This window comes from Crocodylus porosus, unplaced genomic scaffold, assembly GCF_001723895.1.
Source record: "Crocodylus porosus isolate Cpor-Errol unplaced genomic scaffold, CroPor_comp1, whole genome shotgun sequence".
NCBI lineage: Eukaryota > Metazoa > Chordata > Crocodylia > Crocodylidae > Crocodylus > Crocodylus porosus.
The window spans coordinates 86,649,574-86,676,224 of NW_017728918.1; the positions used below are offsets into that span (position 1 = coordinate 86,649,574).

The following is a 26,651-nucleotide window of genomic DNA, read 5'->3' on the forward strand; positions in this document are numbered from 1 at the left end:
GATTATTTTTTTTTAAATAGGCATACCCAATGCTGATCCAGGCTGTTACACAAATTTGCAAAGTTAACTATGAAAGCTGTATTGGGCATCTGGCAGCTTATGATTCAGATTCTGTCCATTCACATTTGCTAAGAGGCTGCATTTTGGGGAAAGTGCACGCACTTGACTAATGGTTAAAAGACAGGCCATTCCCATTGTATTGTATTCTTAAATTACCATGATTAATTGCAATTGTACATTGTTTGGTATGCTGCAAGCAGATCTCAGAAGTTACTCTCTAAAAGACTATTTGATGATTGAAATAAGAGAATATTAAGCTACCATCTGCTATTGGCTCATACCTTGCACACAAGTCTTAGCATGCCTTTCTTTTTGGTACAAACAAATTAGAAAGCACTTCATCTTCCATACAACAACTTTATCTCTATTCCCACATTAATTTGCAATCTACTGATACGCTGTAGGCGTGTCTACACATGCACTTTAATGCTCATTAGCCTATTTTAATGCACATCAAATCGTGACCAAAAAAACCATGCACTCTCGTTAATGTACATTAAAATAGGCTAATGTGCCTTTTTCTAGGACCTCACAATGGAGGTACTAAATTTAATGCGCATTAGCAAAAGTACATTAATGAATGTGTAGACATGCCCAGTGTTTCCAAAATATCCCATGCATCACCTTGTCAACATATACATACGATGCTTTTAAAGTTTTTCCTGCATCTACTTCTGCTGTTCTAGAATGACTTGCAATATCTAAGCCACACAATTCTGTTTTAACTTCCTCACCACCAGACCCAAGAAAATAATTCCTTTTTTCATCATCCAAAGCGTATACAATAATGTCATCCCAATGCATGGGTGGCAGAAGGCTGGGACTAAGGAGGGATCAGCTCCCCCAAATGCAGGGCAGTGGGTAGGGTGGGGAGGGGCACATACACAGCCAGGATCGCAGCCCAGTGTGTGGATCACTGGCTGTCTAGCACAGCAGGCAGGTATCAATCTATTCTGTGAAGGGGAAGGGTGGTGGGAGGCCATCGAAGCCCCTGAGGTGAAGGAAGAGAGGGGGGCAGACACAGGGCTAGGGGCTGGGATGAATGGGGCCCTGGCTGGGCCGGGTGGTTGGACAAAGAGCCTGCGTGACTCATCCAGGAGTGCGGCCAGGGGGATGCGGGGGGGAGGGGGGGAAACACGACTCTCATCACTGCACACACCCTGGCAGAGGCCCAGGGGACACATGCCCCAACAATCTGTAGGTGGGAGAGGCAGCTGTTTCTGCGTGCCAGGCTTTGCGTGCTACTGCCCCGGGATCGATGCAATGCCATGTGCCTGCTGTGACTAGACTGCGCTGCACCCTGCCTGCCCAGTGGCAGGACACATGTAGCATCACGCAGCTCTGGAGGTGGCAGGGAGCAAAGCCCAACATGCAGTGGCAGCTGCCTCTGCCCCATGCACAGATCAGGGGGCCTGTACCCCCAAGCCTCCACCAGGCTGTACCAGGAACCCTCCTGCACTCCTGGACAAGCCACCCAGGCTCCAACTGTCCCACCATCCAGCCCAGCTAGGGCCCCATTCAACCCAGCCCCTGCCCCTCTCCCCCCTCACTGCTGGGGCCATGATCACCACCCCCCACAGCCCTTCCCCCACAGACTTACCTGCTGGGCGGGGGAGGGAGGACCTGTGCATGCATGATCAGTGCCACCCCATAATAATCTTTTCTACCTCCACCTATGTCCAAATGCCCTTTTAACCTAAATAGACCAGAGCCAGCAAGAGATGGGGGGGATTGGGATTCAACAAAAGGAAGTGACTGAGTGGTGAGGTTTCTGACCTATTTTCCATCTCCTACTGCCTACATTAGTATAAGCAAAGCAGGCAGGTGTACACAGCTAATAGATAGGTCTTAATGATGAGGTACGGCTTAAGAGGTGCAGACTTAAATTGAGAAAAAGGACTGACAAGCAGCATTAAGGGAAAGACTTTGGCATATTTTGTGCCAGTCACAAAGATAAAACTACAATATATGTAAGCACAAAACTTGGCATCCACCTTCCTGCATCTATAAACAATTAAACTCTATCTACCCCAAAACATCCACTGAACTGATTGATTCTTGTAGGAAATAGCATGGTGTTGTTGGCCCTTATATTCTAAGAAGGGGTAACATCTTTTCTGAGGTGGCACATGTGTACATGGCTAATCATGTCATTTCTGGACTAGTGACCCATGAGCAAATAAACTCAGTGTGGTAACTGGCATGGACCTGGTTGCTCATAAGTACAGTTTTCACACCTATAATTTTCAATTGTAGGCAACAGGATCTTTTTTAAGCTATGGAATACAGCAAGGCTGTCCAAGTGTTACTCCACTCAACACTGTCATAGAGGACTCTAAAGTAAACCAATCAATCCATACAGCATTAGGAAAGAAAGTGGTTTACCCTCATACCCATTTTACAGATGGAACAGCAGAGGCTGGTAATGACCTGCCAAGCCCACAAACAAGTCAATTTGAGTTAAACCAGAGAAAGTGCTGTCACTTCATCACAAAGCACACCAGAAACTATGCTGTACCTGCTGGAGTGTCAGCAAGGCCTTTGAAAAAGTATATTGTCTCTGATCCATCAACTAAAAGTTCTCATGTGGTTTATAAAATGTCATCAAACCTTCCCATGTCCCATATACTGTTTTATTTGCTTTACTCTCGAGTAACACAGTTTTCCAAAGTACAGACTGCCTTTTAATAAGGACGCTGTTCTGCTGTATGAATCTATCCTGATTGGGTGCTACAGGATACCTCTGATACTTTTGGGTAAGAAAGAAGATACAACAGAAACAGTTAATGTGGTGTTGGTGAAAGGTGGTTGTTTATTGTTTTTCCAGGAAGTTACAAGCCTTCCCTGGCCCTGCTCATATTTGAATCTTTTACATGGGACAAAATGCAGAAGAGCTACACATTGCAAAAGATATTGCACAAATAGTCACAGACTTTGAAGTAAACAGGCTAAGGCCGTATGAGTTATCCGCACATGGAAGGAAAAAGTCACAATAAGCAGATGAGGGGATTTTTGTGTTACAGATTCTGATGAGAAGCATCATCCCTTTCTGTGACTAACACAATGTACAACTTGGCAAAAGCACTGACAATACTTGTTTAATTGGACAATGAAGCTCCAGATATAAACACACTTGTGTTCTTAAGCTGAATTATAGTAATGTGTCTAACATGACTGATGGAAAGGAGCAGGCCTATATTCACAAGCTTACTGTGGCAAGCAGAGATGCCCTCATCCACAACATACTGCACAGGCTAGCTTCTGAACCAAGAGAAGTTTAAAGACATTTGTGCGGAGCTGGGGGAGAGATATTAGTACTGCTGGGTGTCCATTTCACTTTGCCCAGCCACTGACCTGCACGAAGGGATGGGGGAGACTACCACTGCCTGGAACATACATGCTGCAGAAATATAGCCTAGGAGTTCTGTCCACAGAATAGGTGACAATTACTTCCCCAAGGTGAGGCTTGTCTGTTTTTTAAAGGAAAAACTCTAAATCTTAACACAAAGCGGTCACTCTCTGTTGTGCTGGAAGTTTGGGGACACTCTGTGCCAAGCAAGAATACCAATTATACCCTGTTAAACAGGACTGCTGCATTCCTGGTCCATATCACATGAAGATGAGCAATTCACAAAAAGAAACAATTAATTTTAAAAAAATTCAGAAGCAAAATTATGAGCAATTATATCACTATTAACTCTTGCTCAATCACACAGCCATCAAAAATCTATGTTGTTCAGCATGCACTAATTCAGTTCATAAATAGGGACCTGCAAAGAAAGATATAAAACTACTTTCTTTATGGAGATGGTGAAAGGGGGTGGGGGTTACTTGTATTTACATTTATCTAACTAAGTGTGGAAATAAACCTCCCTCTAGTACATTTTCACAGGATGTGAAGAGACCTGCTGCATCAGAGTGCAGTATGCTGGCTTTTATGGGGGTGGGGGGAGAGTTTAGGTAACTTCATCATATGATCCCATTCACGAACTGATGAAGGTCTGTCTTAAAAACCAGTTAGATTGCTTTGCTCGCCCTACTCCTATTGGAAGGATTCTCCAAGAACCTCATTCTTCTGACGGTCAGAAAAACGTCAAGCCAAAGTTTACCCATGACCAGGTTGTATGCTTATGTTCTCATACCAAGACTGTCCTTCAGCTCATAGTTTTCTCTCCTCTGGTATCTGCCTACCATGTGTTTATATAAAGCAATCCTAGCCAGTATCAGGTATATTTTGCTAGGTTAAACAGGCTCTTTTGGTCTCCTTCTGTAAAGACAAATTCACTATTCCCCCACTTCCTCCTGACTGCCCTTTTCAGTACCTGCTCCAGTTTGAATTTGACTTTTGTGGCATGGATGACTAGAATTGTACAGAATAATCCAGATGATTATTCTCACCAGAGGCACAACTGGCCAGCTTTGTGCCCTGGGCCTACCTTGTGCACAGGCTGCAGCAGCAGCTATTTTCACACTCCCACTGCCATGCAGCACCCATGGAGTGGAAACGGACACCATCGGTAATCTCGTTTGTACCACTATAAAAGTTTTTATGGAGGCACAAATAATGAGCGGGGGGGGAGAATCAGTGGCACACCAAAATGTGGTAATGGACTCTGCCGCATTATTGCAAAGTACATCTATTACCGCTGTGGTAGAAAAGTACAAGCAGCCTTAGCTGACTGTGCTCTCCCATCACTCTTGGCAGTTGCCCACTTTCCTCATTGATGGACAGGCACCCTGGGGAATCTCTCCCCATAAGTGTGCTTTTTCTTGCCCAGCCAGATCCAGGTCTTGAGTCTAGCTGTGTAGAGAAAAGCCCTTCTTTCCCCACTCGGTCAGACTTGTCCCTGGTGATCACCAAGGATGGGTCTGGCTAAGAGGGGAAAACAGGGAGATCACATCACCCCTAGTCCCACACCATCAAGGACAGGGCAACAGGCAACATAAGCTTCACCCAATGAAGTGATCAGCTGTGCCTCAACACACTGCGGCACAGCCTATCCACTTCATTTGGTGATATCTGTCTCTAGCCAGCACTGCTACCCCAGTCACCCCTGAACAGTTACACCACTGAGTCTCATCAGTGCCTTCTATAACATCATTTACACAAATTTGTATGACACCTGTGTCACATCACTGGCCTCTGTACTCACAAGATGATTAATATAGACAGGTCTTTTTCCTCCTCTATCATTTCCAACTGATGAGCCACCCACCATGCAGTCTCCCTTCCTCTCATAATAGAAATTCAGAAGCCTACCTATTGAAATGCTAAGCTCCCAATGGACACTGGAGTCATCCAAAATGCACTGCAGTAGCAAAGAAATCAGGAGGTCCTCATTTTACACCACCTCCTGCTTTTAAACATCTTTATAAATGTAGTTAATGCCCTTTGCAGCCAGTACGAGTCTTTCCATGCACTTTGGCAAGCTCCGATTAGACCTAAATCCACTCTCTCAGTCTGAATAGAAGCGATAACGGTAATACATGGTGCAAGTAAAAGCACCACAACCAAGCACAGGTCTAAAACAAAACATTAAACAATAGCAGTATTCAGAAATGGATTTGCCATCTCTGTCTCCCTGCCAGATCATTTCTTTAATAACCAGGTGCTTCCAGCATAGGTTTATAATGGCAAAGTGTGCTAAGTAGATTTTTTACCCTTCAGCTGGTCCCTCTACAAACATATACTAAGCATCTCAGCAATGTAAAATGTGGCAATAAAGCACCCAGTGCTAGTCACATTTATTCAATAAAATCTTTATCAGAGTTGACCTGTAGTTTTTTTCAGGTTTTCTAGCCCCAAAAGCAAGTCCAATAAGCTACACAAGAATAAAAACATTCTTTATTTGCACCAAAAATACAAACAGCTAATACTTCAAAAGTAGACATTATATCATCACACTCACCAGAAACAAACTTAGGTTAAAAGATTAGCAGCCGAAAGAAATTTAGGGTTTTTTTTCTGATTATTTTCTGTACATCTCTTTCTGGAACAGGACATTCCAGGAAATAAAGAAAACTCTTTACATTTTCCTATGGAAGATATATTACTACGGTGATAGAATTATGTAAAGAAAGCTAGTATTACAAGGTAACAAAAAGGAATAACAGAAGATATAGGTTGCAGGTATTTCTTGACTGTAAACATTGCTGCTGGTTAAAAACAAAACAAAACAAAACAAAACAAAACCACAGCAAACAAAATATCACATGAGTACTTTTGTTTGGCTTAGCAGCAGGAAAATAATGAAAGCTGCTTTTTTTTGCTTTTTTTAAAGTGCTTAACCCCTATATCCAGGAGTAATGACTTTCAGACCTACTTAATATGAATGTGCTCAAAAAGCCAATGCTTAGGGTATAAAAGCTGTCATTCTGTAACTCTGCACATACAAACTGGCTTTATCTGCATGAATGAAAGATTGCTTTGAACAGTCCTCAATCATATGATGTCTCAAATCAAAGTAATGCTATTAGGGGCAGCAGTTGAATAAATCCCAGCAGGCTGAAATTTGAGTACAATCAATATAAAAATAGGCATCTTTAAAACAAATAAAGGCAATTTCCCTCAGTCCTAGGAAGATAACTGCACACAGTAAGGAACATAAAACATTTTTCTACTATTGTGACAGCTTACCTACAACAAGCTGAAGTGTCAGCATGTTCCCTAGAGACAAGAAATCCAACCCTATTTAGCCTTTAAACACAAATCAACCACTCCAAGTAATTCATATGATTAGCAGAGGGATATAATACTCCCTACTCACAAAAAGCAAAGAAAGCAGTGGTATTAATAGCAGCCAAAAGCTAACACATTTTGTTACTTAGTATTAAGGGACCTTCAACTTGATTTTTAAAACTGACAGCATGTTCCAAGTCTATTTCAAAAAACATGTTAGGATCTTTTTTCTTATGTTGATGTTTATTCAGGTCTTTTTAGCATGGGGGAAAAAAATGACTGATTAGCTATACAGACAGAACTAAGAAACCAAGCAATCAAAAATGTCATCAAACTACAGAACGTTAAAGAAAAAAAATGCTAACTTTTTAGTTAGAAGCTTTTCACATGAGTAGTTTTCAGAAACAAATGTATTTTATGTGCCCTTTAATCTTATAGTTGTAACATGGGATGCAGTATGGAACCTTTATTACAACCATCCTCATTTCAACCACCCTTGAGGGTTTTGTTTTGTTTTTTTAATTTCAGCAAAGTGTTGAGAAAAGTTGAGGACTACTCTAACAGACAATTTCCTATATTAGCACACAACTAAAAAACTGTGCACTTAAGATGTCAGTAGACCTACCAACTTTAGTGATTAAGGTACAAGTTTTTGTGTCTGATCTACAGAGTACTATAGGTTTTACATTTGTTAATATTAACCTTGTAAAAACAAACCTAATTTTAACAGATTCTAGAAAGTTAACCAAGGGCAACAAAATTCAATACAGAAAAAATCAAAGGTTTGAGCACAATATATTTACCATAAGACTGTTCTGAAGTTCTACAATAGCTGTGTTTTTCTGCTAGTAAACATTACTTTGTTTTAATTAGAATATATTTTTCGACAAAATATGCATAAGCACCTTCTAACTTAAACCACCACAGGCTCTAACCCAAGCAATTCAGCATCTCCAGTGACTTACCTTAACTTTTTTAAAAGGATAAATCAAAATATACAAATAAAAAGGAAAACAACGTTGATAAAGTAAAAGACTGACACTAACACATACCCAACTATATCCATGAAGATGTGTTATACCAGAAATAAGACTCTTCACACACATTTGAAAAAAATAGGATTTTAGTGGCTTGTGTGTCTAACCATTTAAATATGTAGTACATATCCAAGAGAGCTGAATGCTGCTATTATCTGTGATCACCAATAATGTGCATCACTGGCAGTTCTGCTCTGTTTGTAGCTGGCACTGGAATTACATATTCAACTTTCAGACATTTAAAGAGACCATTTAAAATAAAACAGAGCAGCATGGCTACTAAGAGGTATTACTAGGGGGGTGGTTTTAGAGATCTGCAGAGTAGCCCTACAGAACCCAGATTTGACCAGATGGAATTTTTATTTTGAAACGTTCTAACTTCAATACTGACTTAAACCAAAACCTTCAATGAGTTATTAATTAAGCTTTGCCAAGTCATAAGAACCACATCAAAAAGAAAAGATACAGACTGTACTAATATACAGGGAAATGAAAAGAACTGACAAACTAGATTTTTATACAGTGAATATAGTGAATGAAAAAGTAAAGGAAATAAAGAAATGAGAGAAGTACAAAAGAAAGGTACAAAAACCTGCATGAAGTCAGAAAAGCTTCAGCACATCTGAAGAGATCAAAATTATTCTTCAAAACCAAAGCTTATACAGTGTCTCAAAGGCCTGCCTTCTCATGATTGTTAATATACCCGTTTAGGAGTCAGACAGCATTCTGTTTAACTTGTGTAGCTCTATATCATTACACTGAACCATAATTAAACTCCTCTTTTGTGCCATCCTTAATCCATCACAATTGTATCCAATATACCCGCAGTTGCAGTTTTCAGGTTTTGACTTTACAGCTCAGCTGTATTTTTCCTGGATGTTCACAAGACTGGCATTTGACTGGATACGCTTGGCTAGAAAGAAAAATGTTCAAAATTAAAAAAAAAAAAAAAAATACACAAAAAGGCAGTTTCCCCACACCCTCAATTTATCTGGCATATAATACTGAACAATGCTAAGGCTTGCCCATTTCAACAAACACATATGGCTCAGAATCCATTTCTCCCATCTTTTACAAGTCTTCAGGTTCCAAGATGGTTAGAAGTTACCATCACCTCCTCAATACTGCAGACCCCCATATTTAGGAGACTCAAATTTTCCATGGTGCCCTCCCAATTTTAAAAAGAATGTTCTGACAGCACTACTTACGCAGAAACAGTATACGCTTCTTCTGCTTTGAGTGAAGGAAGCTACTAAGATAAAACACAACTGGCAAGAAAAGGATAAACGAAGAAACTGCAATCACTGGAACTGTATCACTGCAGGGGACAGAACAGTTAAAAGTCCTACTCCAAAGCCTTCGAGTAATGTTCATCTATTAGAAAAAACAGAGCAACTCATGGTGAGAAACTGATGCATTCTGGACTGTATTGCTGTTTTAAACAATACTGCACAGTTCAAAATTTTTTAAAGTAGCAACTTACAAGAGCCATTTAAAGTGCTTAACTTAAAAAAAAAAAAATAGAAATAATGGGCTAAGTGACTGAAGGAAATGGCAAAGCTCCTGCTGACTGTACAGGAGAATGGATTACACCCAATATTTCAGAGCAGCAATTCCAAGACTGTGGCTGTCACAACATTTGCTGAGGGTTAGTGACGATCACATTGGCTGATCACACACAGCTAAAAACCACATTAAAAGACAACCAAATATACATGAAGAGGTTTCTTAGTATGTATGAGCCCTATAAGCAGCTATTGTAGTTAGGAAATAATTACAACAGTTAACTGGACCTGTAGCTAAAGAACTTCATATAAAAACTAAAGATTACCAGATCTCTCCAACTTTGATAAAGGTACAATGTTCCCTTCACAGCCCGCTCAGATGGAATTAAAAGCCCTGCTGCCCAAAATGGACTGCAACAGGGATTCTAAACTAATAATTCACTTGTCAGAAGTAAGAAACTTTAATAAGCACTGGAGGTCCGGACCTCTGTTTTACACACCTTCCAAATGAACAGCAGTATAATCAAGTATCCTGGGGACCTGGTTCAGCTAATAACTCAGAAGAGTGAGCAACCCATAACATTTCTTGAAGCATTTAAATGTTTTATTTATCAATTCACAAGACATTACCATCCCTCAGAGCACCCAACCTGAGACCACTATATAGTGTGACATAAGTAGTTTCTTTGCCATGCTAATGATCAATTCCAATGCTGAAAAGTAAAGGGAGATGCCAAACAAGAATGAATTAAAGCAGGTAAGAGATGGCTAAAGAGAGTTAAGTGAAATTTCTCCTTTGGGCATCAGATAGATAGATTGAGAGGAAAATACTCACTGCATCTTCCACATCAATACACAAGTGCTTGCTGTGTTCCGATTCTCCATGCTCTGACGCTCTTTGCATTTCAGTATACACAGTATTCAGCTTTTTATAAGTTACATTACAGTTTCTGCATACTTCTGTGTAGTTACTTGCTACCAGACCAATTGCTTGCCCCTGAAACAAGTAGTAACATGAACATAAAATAAAAATAACTTTAAAAATCCCTCAAGTCCAAAATATTAGCATGCCAAAAATGTGGAGTCTACAGTGAAGGGTTTTTTGGTTTGTTCCCAACTTCTAAACAAAACCCCTCAGTGAATTAAAAGTGTTACCCTATTTTTGCACAATTTGATGTATATGAATTGCCTGTTGCAAAACCAGATGTTATCCAAATATTTAATATTTGCAAATAGGTATTTAAACTGCTGACTTCTAATATCAAAACAAAGATCATTAACAGCAAAGTTTATCCTAGAACTATAGCTCAGCTTTCCCCTGGCCCTCCACTGACCTCTTCATAAGTAAAAAGCAAACACTGAAAGGTCATACTCTAATTATTTTGAGCTTTAATAACTACTGCTATGGTCTCTTCCCCAGGAATCCAAGATGATGTTTCAACTCGAGTCCCTTGAAAATGCAGGGAAGTGTAGTGGAGAAATATCCAAAAGATAACTAAAGGGGTTAGGCACCCAGATACATGGAACGATCTATTCCAGATAATCTACGTTGACAGAATACAGGACTGCCCCTTCTCCTATAAGCATGCATTCAAAGTTTGCTTCTTAAATCATAGATATTGTCCTTTGTGGTTTTAGGATAAAAACATAAGATTATCAAGTAGTTTAGCTGTAGGAGGAAGATGACTTCTTTGAAAATTCTTATCACATAGGTAGGCTGTAAAGGAAGAAGGGGCCAATAAGATCTTCATATTCTACTGTTTAAGTATTATCAATCACTGAGAAATAATTGCATGAGTTTATAGCCAAAGGCTGAGCCCACCTCTCCAACACCTTTAAAACCTCACTTTTCAACTTAAGTTAACTCTCAAAAAGCTTGTGATATGATCCCCTTCAAACTACCTTGCTTAGGAAAAAAAGGACCAGGAAGCTTTGGAAAGGCCATCTCTGCTAACACCTGACTGTTAAACATGGTACTACTCAGCACTACCCAGCCTGGAAGAATGGAGAATAACGGATCTAAAATGACAACGTTAGGACTGGTCAAAAAAACAAATACTTTTACCGGGGGGGGGGCAAATAAGTCTTCTGACCAGTTCCAGGCAACACAGTCCAAGAACTCCAGTCATGTGTAAAATGCTCTAGCGCAGGCATAACAGATCCTCAGTCTTAGGGAACAGAGGGTCCCTCTGTTAAAGACAGTAAAAATTCCTCTTTAAGGAGGACTAAAAGACCCATTTGGCATCATTTTACAGGGCCCAGAATCTACACATTTTCAACTCAGTGCACACATTCTCCAAAGCATTTAAATCTAAGCACAGATGTGCAGAGCTGGTAGAGACTAGGGCTGTGCAAAGCTTCGGTAGCCGAATTGATTCAAGTTAAAAGCTCCGAATAGATTTGGAAAAGCTTCAGAAAAGATTTGGCCACTTTGGAGATTCAGCCATAGACAGTCTGCTGGGGTTGGGGGAGGGGGGAGGCAAGGAAGAGATTGGGGTTGGAGCTGCTCAGGGAGGGGGGTGGCATGTGGGCATGCTGCCATTTTCCCAGGGCAGTGTTGGGGGAGCAGGACACAAGTGCAGCTCACTCCAGGCAGAAGAGGGCAAGCACACATCCTGCACCCCACCATGCCAGCTGGAAGTTGGGGCTATGCTGTTGCCATCTGGAGCAAGCCACACCTGCATTGCACCACCCCTCCCCGCAATGGCTGGGCAAGTGGCAGCAGGGCATAGCCCCTGTGGCTCCCCCCACCAGAGCAGAAGCAGGCATAGCCAGAGGAGCCGCAGGAGAAGCCCCCATGGCTGCCCTGCCCAACCCCAGCCCTCGCCTTGTCCCAGCCTAGTCCTGGCACTTAAAAAGCCCTGTACTTACTAGCTCTGGCAGCAGCAATCAGGGCCTCTGAGGGCTCGTGGCAGAGCCCCCCGGCACAGCATGGAGCAGTGGGAGGCAGCACAGATCATCCGCCCCTGCTCGGCACCTGCGCAGCAGCTGCCCCATGGCACAGATGCAGAGCAGCTTGCAAGGCGCTGTGCGCTGTCTGGGAGCTGGGGCACCTCCACCTGTCAGCCAGAGCCTAGTGCCACTCAACCCCAGTGGCCCCAGCTCCCAGACAGTGCATAGCACCCTGCTGAACTGTGCTGCAGCCACATGATGTGACAGCTGCTGTGCAGATGCCACACAAGGGGGACGATCCCCACTGCACAAGGGGGCTCTGCCACAAGCTCCCAGAGGCCCCAATCGCTGCTACTATAGCCAGTGAGTGCAGGACTTTTTAAGTGCCAGGACTAGGCTGAGGCTGGGCAGGGCAGCTGTGGGGACTTCTCCCGCTGCTCCCCCTGTCTGGAGAGAGGCAAGCACAGCCGGAGGAGTCACAGGAGAACCTGCAGATGCCTGGCTGTGCCTGCCTTTCCACGTTTTCTAACCTTCTTATTCACATTACTCCCCTCTGGACTTTCAACAATTTGGCCACAACTTTCTTGAAGAGTGGTGAACACAGCACTCCAACCCAGGTCTCATCAATGCGAAGGACAGCAAAGAATTACCTTTCATGCCTTACACTTCTCAATATATCCTAACCTTTGTGTCACAAGTCCTAGAGGGCATCATGGCCTTTGTTAAGTGAATTTTGGGTACATATGAAATTCAGTCAGGTACTAAATTTGAGTCTACAATGGCTGAATACAAATGGTTTACTTTGCTCCTTTCTTCTTTCTTACCTATGAATCACCATCTTCTGGTGTAAGTATTAAAAGCTTGCTACCCAAGTTGTATCAGACATATTCCTTTTGGAAGTGACAGAACAGCAACAGTGATAAAGGTCAATTATGGCAGAATTCAGTCATCCCGTTCCTACGACATCTACCTTGACATAGGAGTCAAGGTAGATGTCCTCTCCCTAGACTTTAAGAAGGCCCTTGATACAGCATGTCATTCTCTTCTCATAAATAAACTGACAGGCTGTGATGCAGATAATTGCACAGTCAGGTGGGCTGCAAATTGGCTTAGGGGTTGCACCCAGAGTGTGGTGGTGAATGGGTCGAGAGTGACCTGGAAAGATGTTGGCAGTGGAGTCCCACAAGCCTCGGTCCTTGGACCGATGTTGTTCAACGTCTTCATCAGTGACTTGGACAAGGGCATGGAGAGCACCCTGTCCAAATTTGTAGATAATACCAAATTATGGGGCAAAGTTAACACACAGAGGGTAGGGAACAGATCCAGGCAGATCTGGACAGGTTGGAAAAATGGGCAGAACAAAATAGGATTCGTAGACATTAGGGCTGGAAGAAACCTTGAAGATTATCAAGTCCAGCCCCCTGCCCAAGGGGCAGGAAGTCAGCTAGGTTCAAAGGACCCCAGCAAGATAAGCATCCAAGCGTTTCTTGAATAAGTCCAGAGAAGGTGCCTGCATCACATCTGAAGGAAGCCAATTCCAGGTCTTGGAGGCTTAGACAGTAAAGAAATTTTTTCTTATGTCCAGCCTAAAACGGTCTTGTAGGAGTTTATGACGGTTGGTACTTGTTTTTCCTCGGGGCACGCTGGTGACCAGACGTTCTCCCAGATCCTGATGAACACCCCTTATGTACTTATAGATGGCCACAAGGTCCCCCCCTTAGCCTGTGTTTTTCCAGACTGAAGAGTCCCATGGCTCTCAGCCTCTCTTCATAGGGTCTATTCTCTTGCCCTCTGATCATGCGCGTGGCTCTCCTCTGGACTCCCTCAAGCTTCTCAACACCCTTTTTGAATTGCAGAGCCCAGAATTGGACACAGTACTCCAGCTGTGGCCTCAGCAAGGCAGAGTACAGCAGGAAGGTGACATCCTGAGATTTACCTGAGAAGCATCTATAGATGCAAGCCAGCGTTTTGTTTGCTTTACCAGCAGCGACATCGCATTGGTGGCTCATGTTCACCTTGTGGTCAATCATGACCCCCAAGTACCTTTCCGCACTGGTGCTAGCAAGCGTAGCACTGCTGAGCCTATTGCCTTGCTGTGGGTTTTGGGCGCTGCACTTCAAGAGGGATGTGGAGAATCTTGGGAGGATTCAGAGGAGGGCAACGCCATATGGTCAGAGGCCTGCAGGCAAGACCCTACATCTCTCCAGCCTTCACAAGAGAAGGCTGAGAGGTGACCTTGTGGCTACCTATAAATTCATCAGGGGAGGGCAGCAGGGAATAGGAGATGCTCTATTTACTAGGACACCCCCTGGAGTAACGAGGAACACTGACAGAGAGCAGATTTAGGTTGGACATTAGAAAGAACGTCTTCTAAGAAAGAACAGTAAGGGATGCCAGAATCTGGAATCCAAGGGCGGTGGTGCTCTCCCTTACCCTGGTGGGGGGGGTCTTCAAGAGGAGACTGGACAAGCACCTAGCTAGGATCGTCTGACCCCAGCACTCTTTCCTGCCTAGGGCAGGGGGTCAGACTTGATGACCTACTGAGGTCCCTTCCGACTCTAACATCTATGAATCTACAGGAACTATTGGACATAAATAGTTTAGTCTGGTATTGTAACACCCATCACAACCAGAGGTTTCAATGTTCACAATTACCCAATTGTTTTTCTAATGTACTTTAAGAACTTTTAAAGCAAAAAAACTGTTTCCCATAATTCTGCGTTATTTTACTTGCAAAGAAATGACAGCTTGGGAAGAAGGCTTTACTACCGCCAATATTCCACAGAAGACAGCATAACAAGTTTGGTAAAACATGCTGTGTGTGACTCACACGAGGTGCATCCAGTAACACGAGTTATTCAACTGCAATCTTACATGTACATGTTTATTCTGCGACAGCAAATTTATGCTTAATATTAAGTATCTGAAACATTTTGAGCCATACCTTTCAAATGGTTCCTTAATAAAACTACAGAGAAAACGTCTAACATTTTCATTTAATTTTAGGATTAAATTGCCATAATTTCTCTAACTTTGATGCACTTAATATGAGCTTATGGGCCATTTTCCAAGGGCATTCCCAAGTTTATTTTACAAAAAGGAATACTTAAAGATTCTAATTGTTTCTAACCTTCCAGTTAAAAAAAAAAAAAAATCTTCTTAAAATTGGTTCCAGGTAGTTGACCCTTTCAGGCTAATAGGCACTGCAACCAAATAATTGAAAACCCAAATTGTGAAGTCACAAGACAACAATTCCAATAAAGCAATGGGTAGGTAAAGTTGACTTACTGTATGCAGAGATGATGTGACTTGCTATGTAATTACCATCTATTGTGAATCTAGAAATTCTAATATGCAATAGCACTGTAATTACACATAAAATGAAGTCAAGGTGAACATCAATTAGAATGCATTTTATGTTCTCAATTGTAAACATCTGCGTTTTATAGATAATTACTCTACTTGCTTAAACTGCTTAAGCATTTGCGAATTGTATTCTCCTGTATGCATCCCCTGCCGTTTGTGCTGTATATATAAGATTTTACTATACAACAAGAGGACTTAGTTCTGACCTTCAATACATTCTATAAATACCTGGAGGTTATGTTCAAAACACATCAGTGTTTTATTGAATAAGTCCAGGAACTCTATTGTAGTATTTGATAGCCCTTCACTGCTGTTCTCCAAACAATCTGTCAAAAAATAAAAAAAAGAAAAGAAAAAAAACACCACATACATCAAGATATCCTAATTTCTACTGCCAACAAGCCCTTGGGTTCTACACCTTAACAATAAGAGCTTTCAACTATAAAAGATAGAGCCAGTCAGCTTTGTGTTCTCCTTACTTGGTTACCATTATGCTGATGTCTCAGACTTGCTGTCCTAACTCATTCGCACTCCCCTCTTCATTGAGGATATGTTTCAGAATTAATTGGCCTTGATTAAGTGAAAGATGAAGACTATCATCAAGTACACTCTGAAGAGAGCATTCGAGCTATCTTTGGGCTCTGAGACAACACAAGACTACTTTTATTTTTCACCCTGCCAATCTGGCTTTGCCTAGCAGCAAGCACTGTCTAGATAAGTACAAGTCTTAAGAGGGTAAATGAAACAGCAAACACCTGGGGAACATTGGGAATATTTAGGCTTACAGAAAAGACAGGCTCAGCAGAGCCACATGAAGCAGGGGCATAACATACACACTTGTTTTTGAGGAAGTGGCAAAGAGCTTGTGAAACACTCCTTCTTAGTCCTATTCTACTTCATTCTCTTTAAGTATTGCTTTTCCCCTCCCTGCATCATATTACTCTTGATACTCTGACCCACTAGACACTTGGAAATGAGAGCTGTTGGTTTGATTTAGGATTTCAGTTAAAAAAAAAAAAAAAAAAAAGGCACAATCCAGGTTGGCAGACCCCAAACAGGACACTTCATAAAAGATGGAAGGAAGGGAATACAGCAGCATACAGGAACAGATCTAGTGCTAGGTGCTCAAGGACAAAAGGCAGAAGGCAGTATATGCTTCACTTTGCAAATGTGAATTTGGATTTCTACTAGGGCCAGTCCCATCCCTGTGTTAAATTACTAATTGATAGCAACCTTCCTAAGGCTGCCAGGGGGCTTGATGGCAGTCCCAAAGGCTTTGCAGTATTTGGGTCTAGACTTTTACACCCGCTATTACAACACTATTACTACTGCACTTCTGTTACACACTTAGGGCACAGTACACCTGCTCTGATGTGGGCTAATTAGCAAACTTAATTAATTGAATTAGCATGCTCCAGCAGCCTCCACATCACATGTATTCACTGTCCCTGTGCTTTGAAATGGCGACAGAGGTGCTTTAATTAAACCTCATCGAATAAGCTTCAGTTAAAGCACCCTGCTGCCATTTTGAAGTGTGGGACATTGAATACATATGACGCTGCAGGCAATTTAATCAGAGCAGTTCTCGGAGCTGCTCTAATTAAAGTGCTCCCACACTGCAACCCAGAACACTGTAAAGATGCTCTTAGCGTAGGGGACATCTCCTTTGCCAAGGAAATTTTCACCTTAGTACATGTTCATCAGTGGCAATTAAAGAAAATCAAGTAGCCTGTTCTGGAGTCAGATTCAGTACCCAAAAGATTCAAAGCCAAATTTAGAAACCCCTCCTCATACTAAATGAAGTCAATGGGACTTCTTGTGGAGCAAGATACTATTTAACACAAATAAGGGGACCAGAAATGGATTTATCACTGTTCAAGGTATTCTAACCCAGTAGAGACCAACTTTTTAGCAGGCTTGCCACATATTAGCCCCACACCCTTCACAAATGCCACCCTAATTCCCTGCCCCTTACCAATCTGCCATTCTGCTTTCTGTTCCCTACCCAATCTGCTGCTCTGCTTTCTGCCTCCAGTCCTACCTACTGCTGTGCTACCTGTCCCCTCCCTGACCTGCCATGAGCTACACGTAGAGGTTGTCCATGTTATTTGTGCCACAGGTTGGCTACTTCTGCCCTAACCTAGGAAGGGAAGCGGGAAGATGAAAAAAAAATAAAGGATAAGGCAATACAATAGATCTGACAATCTCCAGCACAGTTTGGCCAAGTTACCACAGAAACTGCTTTTCATGTCCACAAAATCTCATTCTGACAGTGAAGTCAAGGTGTCTTTTTAGACAGGCCAGGGGAGATGAGGAAGAAACTCATCTTTTAATCTGTGAGCTTTTAACAGTTGCCTTCCTACAAAAAAGAATTCTGTTTTTATCGCAGTAAATAATATGACAATAAGCCTTATCAATGCCATCAGGTTCTTATCAGCTGAGAAATTTCAGAGGAAAAGGTAAACACATCATCCCTATCATAAGAGTAGCATGGAGGTGAAAGAATAAATCACATACTTGCACAATTGGCCTCCTCCCAAGTTTTGTTAAAGAACTCTGAAAGCACCACGATTATCTGTAACCTATCAGACATCAAGAGGCTTTTCGCGCAGTTGTAGCTCTTCGAAGAATTCTGGAACAACAACAAAAAGAAAAGTATTATGAATTCATAGGGCAGCAACTTTGAAACTCTGGACTTACGTGTTACATAAACTTGCCAATAATAGTTTGGTCTGTTTTAGACTACTTATAACAACTCAGCAAATAGACTACAGCAAAATCTGTCTTGCCAGAGAACACAAGAAGAGAAAACATTAAATAATGTGAACTGTACAACTGTATTTCTCTCATGTTCAGTAGGCAAATTCTTAGGTTTAAAAGGAGGACCACACAGGAATGTCAGTCACAAATATGCTGAACGTAAATGAAGCATCTTCTAATACTTACTAGGTGTGATAAGCTCTTTACAAATTACATTTGTCACATGTGTGCATTAACAGCAACACATGATAAGTTTCCTGGAGAAGGAAACTTGATTCTGCACATACTCAGTGACTACCAAAACAGGGCCCTGAACTGAAATCACACAGGTTCAACCATACTAAATGATTAAGTGATTATATTAGCACAATTGGTGTGTCCATTATTCATATACAACAAAAACACCTAAACCATGGTAACTTAATTCAGTCTAGTAGAACGTTACCCCTGAAAGATTCAGGGCAGAAAGCTACCATGGTAAGCTACACCAATTTATGCTTCATCTGTCTGTACACATTTCAGTGTAGCTATTTGCTAAAGTCAAACAGGCTATATATAACCTGACACCTACCGGCAAGACAAAATCATACTCTAAGTGCTTAGCTGGTCATACGGAGCTAAGGGGCAGATCTGTTGCTGCTGGAAAATCAGAAAGGCACTTGCTGCCTTTCTGAATAGCTGCATCTCTGCCCATCCCTGATCCTGGCACAATTTACACTAATATGTAAACACAATGTAGGCTACACAGGAGCTTGTGTTATTCTGCCCCTGTCCAAAGAGAAAGCTAGATTCCATCCTTGGTTATGCCAGTAGAAACCAAAACAACCCAGCATTCAATTATTTAACTCCATCCGATAAGAAATACCACATCTCCCATGAGCAACTGATGCCAATCTCACTGCCCGGGGGGAGAAGGGGGTTGTCATCCCCCATGGCCGATCTCACTGCAGCCACTTCCCAGAGTGGCTGCAGTGATTGGCTGGCACTTGCAGGAGGGTCAGTGGCGCTCCTGCCTGGTCCCCCCTCCCCCTCATTGCCTAAGTGGCAAGCTTGGCCAATCATGGGGTGCACATGCACCCCCATGCACCCACTACATGTCGCCACCGACTTCGCCTTAATTTACTGGCAAAAAGAGCTCCAGCAGAACCTCACAACTGAAAGCTGCTCTCCTTCAGCCATGTGCCACCACAAATCAGCCAGTCTTCAAGTCAATCCCCCCTAGCATTCAGGCTAAGCCTTCCGGCACACAGACTGCAGACTGGAAATGCAGAGGATTATCATTATTATTAAAAGAATATTTTGAAGTGTATGTGCACGTTTCTATTCTGTCTGAGAAGAGATTCTCAAAGCAGTGACTGGGAACATGCACTTCTTGCCTTTCCTCCTCTAACCACAGATTGACAGAATCAGCCAGGCAAGCCCATGCTGATTTTCCAGCAGCAACAGATCTAGTCCTTAGTTCCATATGACCAGAACCATATTTAGCACAAAAACTACTCAGTCCTCTTTGGAACAAGCACTGGTTAAGATTAACAGGGCTACCAATAATTTTTGCATAGAAGAACAGAGCAATGCAAGACAGATTTGTAATCCATGCAATATAGGGAGGTTTGCTGTTGTTGAGCTCCATTACAGGTTTCCCTCACTTTACGTACATTCTGTAGGTGCAAATTTGCTCTTATGTGATGATCCTTTTTATACCAATTCATTATATGCAAGGTAAATTCACTCTTATGCCATCAGTGTGGTGGAAGCCCAGTCAGCTGCTTTGTGTGGTACATCAAAATACAGTCTCCTATGTGGCTCTGTGCTCCTCTCTCATCTGCAACACATGTTTCTGTAGTTGCCATCCCCATTGTGATTGTGTCCTGTGCTTGTGCATACTGTCTGCTGTTGGTGAGTACCAAAATTGGCTTGTAAAAGTGGTAGAAATGGGTCTGGGGATCAGTGCAGTCAAGATCTTGGAACATATCCCTATTTGTTACATTGCAAAGTGGATTCCCTTTATGGGAATTTGAGTTATGTGCCACTTTCCAAGAACGCATATATTGCATAAAGCGAGGGAAACCTGTATTTATGTACTCTTCCAGCACCATGGACTGTACATAAATAAGGATCAGAAGGGCCTTGTTTGGCCATCAGGCTCAGTCCCCTGCATTCTAAGGCCATCATTTACTTATGGAACCCCCCAAAAAACTACTTCAAAATGCAACTAAAGGCACAATACCCAAAACACTGGCAGCATTCTAACACGCCACAGATAAATGCAGGGGAAGCAAAGGCACTGCCTATGTCCTGCAGTGACAGGCATAGGCAAAAGGCCAGGGTTAATGGGGCTTAGCTACGGCCCTATGGAGGGGAGGGGCACGGGTCGGGCAGGGCTCAGCCCCCCCAATAGTATTTTCACCCACCGCTTATGGTGACAAGGAAGTAGCTGGTTAATACATGCTCAAAAGACCCAAGGACAGCAATTCTCAACCACAGAAACCTGAGATTCTTTCAAGGGTGCTATGGAGCACTACATGATGTTAACACTGTTAGGTGTGCAAACATGATTTGCAAGATAACCCCTGATGTTTCAGATAGAAATCTATACCATTGGAAAAATATTCCAACTTGTTGTGGTCTTTCCGAGTTCTTTGTGACAGAAGTATTATTCCATTATTTTTCCAGTCAAAAAATAAGTAAAAGCTAAAAGTTGGCATCTTCCAAGGGATGCCTTGAGTTTAATGAGGGGTGCCTTAACTTTAAAAAAGGTTGAGAACTACTGTCTTAGAAAAAGCACCATGCCCCATCCTAATTCAGGCAAAAACTTCTACAGTCTACATCGTTCTGATGAAAGGGAAGATTGTTAATAGTAAAAACATAAGTTAACGTACACACACTTAACAGAACAGCTTGCTAAGTACAGAAGCCAATTAAAACAGACAATGATAGATCCATATTTGGCACGTGAAACACCCTCTTTCATTCTGGGCAACAGTTTCACTCCATCATCATCATCACCTGAATTATCATAAGTTCATGGATCAGTCCCCAGCAAACTACAAAATAAAAAAACCATCAACCTGCCCAAAGAATTTACATTAAGTTTAAAAAAAACAAACAAACCAACAGATGGAGATAGGGAAATAAGGTAGAAAGTAAAAAGGAACAACGAGACCACAGCAGGAAGCATGACTGGCACTGGGAGCAGCCTAACCACTGCTGAGTTTCATGTAAGTACCCCATAACAAGGAATACATAAAGAGATTTGAAGGACAGCAATGAAATGGTTCTGCAGACATTCACCCAGAGCTCCTCACAAGAACAAGGATAGCATGGGGAAAAGCAAACATAGCATACGCTCTATCTATAAAAGGCCAATTACTCATCTCAACATGAGAAAAATATTCTGAGCTGCCTTCCAACTCCAATTAAGATTTAAAGGACTTATTTCAACCCCAGTTTGATCCAGCTAGAAAGCAGAGGCAGCTCAGATAACACATCTGCTGCTCTGTTTTGTGGTAGAAAGCCTTTCAGAAAACAGAGGACTCACATCCCCATCCCTACCAGGAGATGCCTAAGGAGAGACTTTGCAATCAATGTCTGGCCACAAAAGTTCTGAAATATCAAACCAAGAGTATGATTTAGGGAGGTTGGAGGTTCAATGCAACTATTTATCTCAGCTTTAAAAGATGCACCATAGGCTGCACGGCTGTCACAGCTAGTGCGTCTCAGTCCTGACCTGGATAAGCTACCTGCTGGGCAGACAGATTTCTTCCTTTGCGGTTAACGGGACATGGAACATCTCACACCAGCTACCTGCTTTTGAGCCAGAGACACATTGGACGGCAACTGTTTTCAAATCCAGCAAATCCCAACTGGATAGGAGTCATGACCAAGAGTGCCTCACATCAAATGTCCCCTCAACTCCCCACAAACATACATGAATAAGGCAAGTGAAGCAGGAAGGTAACAAGATGAGGTCTATGCCTCATCATCTCTGAAGCATACAAACCCTATTATTTAAGACCCATCATATGTTCAGATTCATAGAAGATGTGAATAAAGACCATGCCTGCTGAAGAGCTTATATACATTTTCTAATTAGCTGGACCAGGAGTCATTTCTGAACCATAAAGATGACTGTGTTCTCACTGGGTGGAAAGAGCACTGGGTCTCATGCACCCCTGAGCCCTAGGGATTGCAGCAGTTGGTCCCCAGGGCCCAGAGGTTTTACACTGGGCTGGGTGCATCCCTGCCAGCCCTATCAGCTGAAGGGTCTCCCCTGCAGCAGGGAACACTTCTACACCTACAAATTAAACCTCAATAGAAACCAGCTATAAAGTTAGCACACATTTTTACGCCTAACTTTAGAGCTGGTTGGAGTTTTTTCTTCAGATTCACAGATGTAGGGTCAGAAGGTACCTTGTAGATCTTCTAGTCCAACCCCCTGCCCTGGGCAGGAGAGAAAACTGGGCTCAAATGACCCCAGCCAGGTAAACATCCAGCCTCCTCTTAAAGACCCCCAAGGTAGGAGCCAACACTTCCCTTGGAAGTTGGTTCCAGATCCTTGCCACCCTGACATGTGAAGGCAAGTACTTTACATGTGTGGCTGGTCTTAGAGTAACTGCGCAATTAACCACTTAATTGCAGAATACCTGTAACATGTAGAGGGGAGTCTCAGAAGTGCTTTGCCTATATGCTATGCCAGCAGACCACTTAGCGTGGGAACAATCCCCTTCATCCCCAGCAAAACAAAGCACTATTTTGCTGGTCTATCTCCATCTACACTAGGGGATGCTTCTAGCATCACTAGGTCAGTCAGGGATCACTGTAGCTATGCAGGCAAAAAAAAAAAAAAAAAATACATGGACACAGCCCTGCGAGCCCTACTGGTGAGAAGGAAAAGAAAAGAGCAGTATAGGGGGAAGCATCCATTGGATAATCCCATGGGACTGGACATACTACCAGTCACTGGGCAACATTTCATGAGCATGACCTTAGCCAAGGACTAATAAGCAATTTTGTTTAATGAGTAATTCTGATTTTTCCCTTTGGCAGAGGGAATTTTTCTTCTGAAAACCACACACTATACAGTTCCTCTTTTTGCTTCCCTCCTTTTAGTTCTAACATACGAATTGTTGGCCCTGAAAAGGTACAAACAAAACATTTAAAGCAATAATGGACCCATATACCTCCAAGGCTTATTATCAAGGTCACCTATTTCTATGACCATAAAAAACAAATATTTTAAATTGCATTTATAGCACACTTATGTTATTTCTCTACCAGGGCATCAAATGGAAGCCAAGCACCCAATGCATTCAGTGGTTTAAGCAGAAAGAGGCAGTGATCAAGCTTCTCTGAACTTGCAGATTGGGACTGAGCCAAAAAAGTGGAAAAGGAGGAAGCATAGAATTAACCTAGTCTCCATGACTCTAATCAGACCCAAGTGTGTTTTTCTTTCAAAACTTCTCCTTCAACCACTTGCTCCAGAACTGTGATCTTAGATAAACTCACTGGACACAAAGCTCTGATATCTAGTTTCCAGCTGATAAACCAGCTGGAACTCTCATAGTTCCCAGAGCCTTCTTATATGAAAACAAGATGGGAAGTCCAATCAAGTCACACTGCATTAGAAGAGGTGCTCCCTAGAAGGGTCTACTTTAGAAGAAACCAATTCCCACTTTTTCTTGTTAAAATGCAACTATTTTTATTCTTGCTAAAATGCAACTATTTTTATTCTGTCAGGTTTTGTTTTACTTCCTAAGGCCTTCGAGAATTTCCATTTTATACACCTAACTAAAAGATTTCATATTATTGCCACTTCCAGCAACTTTCATTCAAAGAGTACATACATTTACTTTCACTTTGAGTAAGTTTCATGCATGCATGCACAGATGAAAGACAGGCTTAGGAAATATAGAAGATGTTCACACAGCAGTGGTCTGCTGGCTTCCTGAACTTCCTCACCAGCCTCAGAAGCCTGACAGAAAACATTCAAATAATACAGGCTAACAGAAATTAGTTATCTAAGAGTCACAATATTAAGCCAGGCTGCCTTTTATCCCCAGTTCTCATAGTTTGCTTACAGTGTACTATTGGAAGGATGACTTAAATGTCTAGTCAGCCAGTTTAAAATATTCAGATTCCATGCAATTTTGGTTTACCTCACAGCAGGGTCTCCTCACTCCCTTTTTTCCCTTCTTCCAAAGATGCACCAAGTTCCCTACATTCATTACATGTGGATCTTTCAGACAAGATAGTTACACATGTACAAAAACCATGATTCTTAATTGCTCTCCAGCCAGGTAAAGATTTGGGCCTTAACCCCACCTTCCACCCTTCACCAAAATTAGCGTGTAATCATTGACTGCTCCCTACTCATTATAATTGAGTGTCAGGGAACTGTAAATCTTTTATTAGTAAAGCCTGTCAAGATGAGAGGTGCCACATAATGGCAGCATTATCTGCTGGGCTTCCCATTTCTACACTACGCTTTGTCATCAAGTAACATCTTATAAAAATAAGCCGTACTAGATAAGCCAAAACACTCTCTGCAGGATGCAGGTGTTACCAACATCTTTTGGTTACAGATACCTGCCAGTGAATCTTAGTTTACTGGGAGAAGCAAATGGAAGAAATGACAAAGCATAGCAGCAATAGTAATCAGTAGGCTGCAGGCAGTATTTACAAGTCTAATTTGCAGATATGGGGCCTTGTTGGCCTCAAAGACACTGCTGGATATCTTTCTACTAAAGTTGGTGAGACCTTTCGTTTCAGATGCAAACCATACTGCGCTTAAGCATGCCTTAATCACCTTGATAATCAGATTATTAGTGTTTACCTGAGTTATACCACAAGACTTAAAAGCTGAAGCTTGTCTACCACCCTGTGGCAACCTGCTTGCTAGGGGAAATGTTGCAGTGTTCCACCAGCTGTGCTACTGCATACATGTTTTCAGGTAGAATCAAAACTCTTGGCATCTTCAGAACTAAAACAGCTCAAGTCCAGGTGACCTGAGACACCATGACATTGCCAACTGTGCCAGGTGGACATGAGCATCATCTACTAAGCCCAGCTCTGCACAATGTCTGGAAGATTAATGTCCAGGAAGAGCATTCAATGAAATTATTTACTGCCAAGGAGTTAAGTTCAGGGGCTGGATCTGATCATAAATCTAAAACATAAGGAGAGCACACACTTTTGAGACACATTTTTATACAAGTAAGTAGAAGGACCTAAGTAAGTAGATATAATAAAAAAGAGTTAAATAATGAGAAGAAGAAGAAAAAAAAAATCTCACTCCAAAGTCATTTTAGGACCAAACACAAGCACAATATGATGCACTGAAAAGAGAAAAACTCCTCCTTCCAGATGCAAGAACTGAGAGAATCATGGGCTTAGGGGAACAAAGCACCAAGCAAAAACCTTTTAAGAAGTCAACGGGGTCCTAGTCCCTTGCCACTTATGAGTCTCTGAGCTCTAGAGTACCCTAATATTTCATAGGTTACAAAGAGAAGAGCTGTCCGTCTTGTGTGTCATGCGCGCACAATAAACTGGCAACTGGAAGAGAACTCCTAGGTTACAGAGGCGCCACCCAAACAGAGCATACCCCTATTGCTCCCATACAAAGCCAGATAGCACAATGCTGAGAAGCAGCGCGCTCCTCTGCACCCTCGCCTCCTGACCCCCAAGGGAGCAGAGCACCACTGATGCAGTGCTATCAGCACCCAAGTGACTGCCTCTCAGAGGAAGCAATTCACCTGGGCACAGCGCAGGCAGGCAAGTGGCACAGACACAGCAGCACAGTCCAGCTACCCTCAGCCACTGCGCCAGGTACTCACAAAGCCCTCACCTTCTTGCACAGCCGAGCAGGGCACGTCCAGTAAGGGGTACCCAGGCAGTGCTAGCTCCCCCGGCAGGGCACTAGCCTGGAGCGTGCTCTACTTGACACCCACAGATCCCCTCCCCAGCCACCCACAAAGCCAGGCAGAGGCCTGCCAGGAACAGGGAGGCTCCCTGAGATCGTGGCAACACACACAGGGCGCCTGGCAGGGAGTGGCACCCCGGGGGCCCGCTCAGCCAGGGAGGACCAGGCGGCCCCTCGCTCCGCACGCACCCCCACGGCGCGGGTGATGTTGTCCAGCTGCTCCGTGACCGCGCGGAAGGTGTGGTAGCAGCTCTGGCAGAGCCGCACGGGCCGGGCGCTGCGCACCAGACAGCCGCTCAGCGCCGCGCAGCTGCTGGCGAAGCCCGCCAGGAGCTCCCGGCACTCGGGCTCCAAGTCCCCGGGCAGCGCCGCGCCCAGCAGCGCCACCGACGCGTCCTCCAGCAGCGCCCAGGTCCCCGCGCCGGGCGGCGGGC

The 26,651-nt window shown here is 42.9% G+C and overlaps 1 protein-coding gene across 1 annotated transcript; it reads right to left on the reverse strand.

The window, feature by feature from the left end:
* Positions 1-5,891: 5,891 nt before the first annotated feature.
* Positions 5,892-26,646, reverse strand: OSTM1 (osteopetrosis associated transmembrane protein 1; the record flags this gene model as incomplete). Its single annotated transcript, XM_019538182.1, has 6 exons — positions 5,892-8,689; positions 8,985-9,150; positions 10,117-10,278; positions 15,768-15,865; positions 18,057-18,171; positions 26,407-26,646. Coding segments are annotated over 6 exons (837 nt in total), but the record flags the coding sequence as incomplete, so codon positions are not given.
* Between the last annotated feature and the right edge of the window lie 5 nt (positions 26,647-26,651).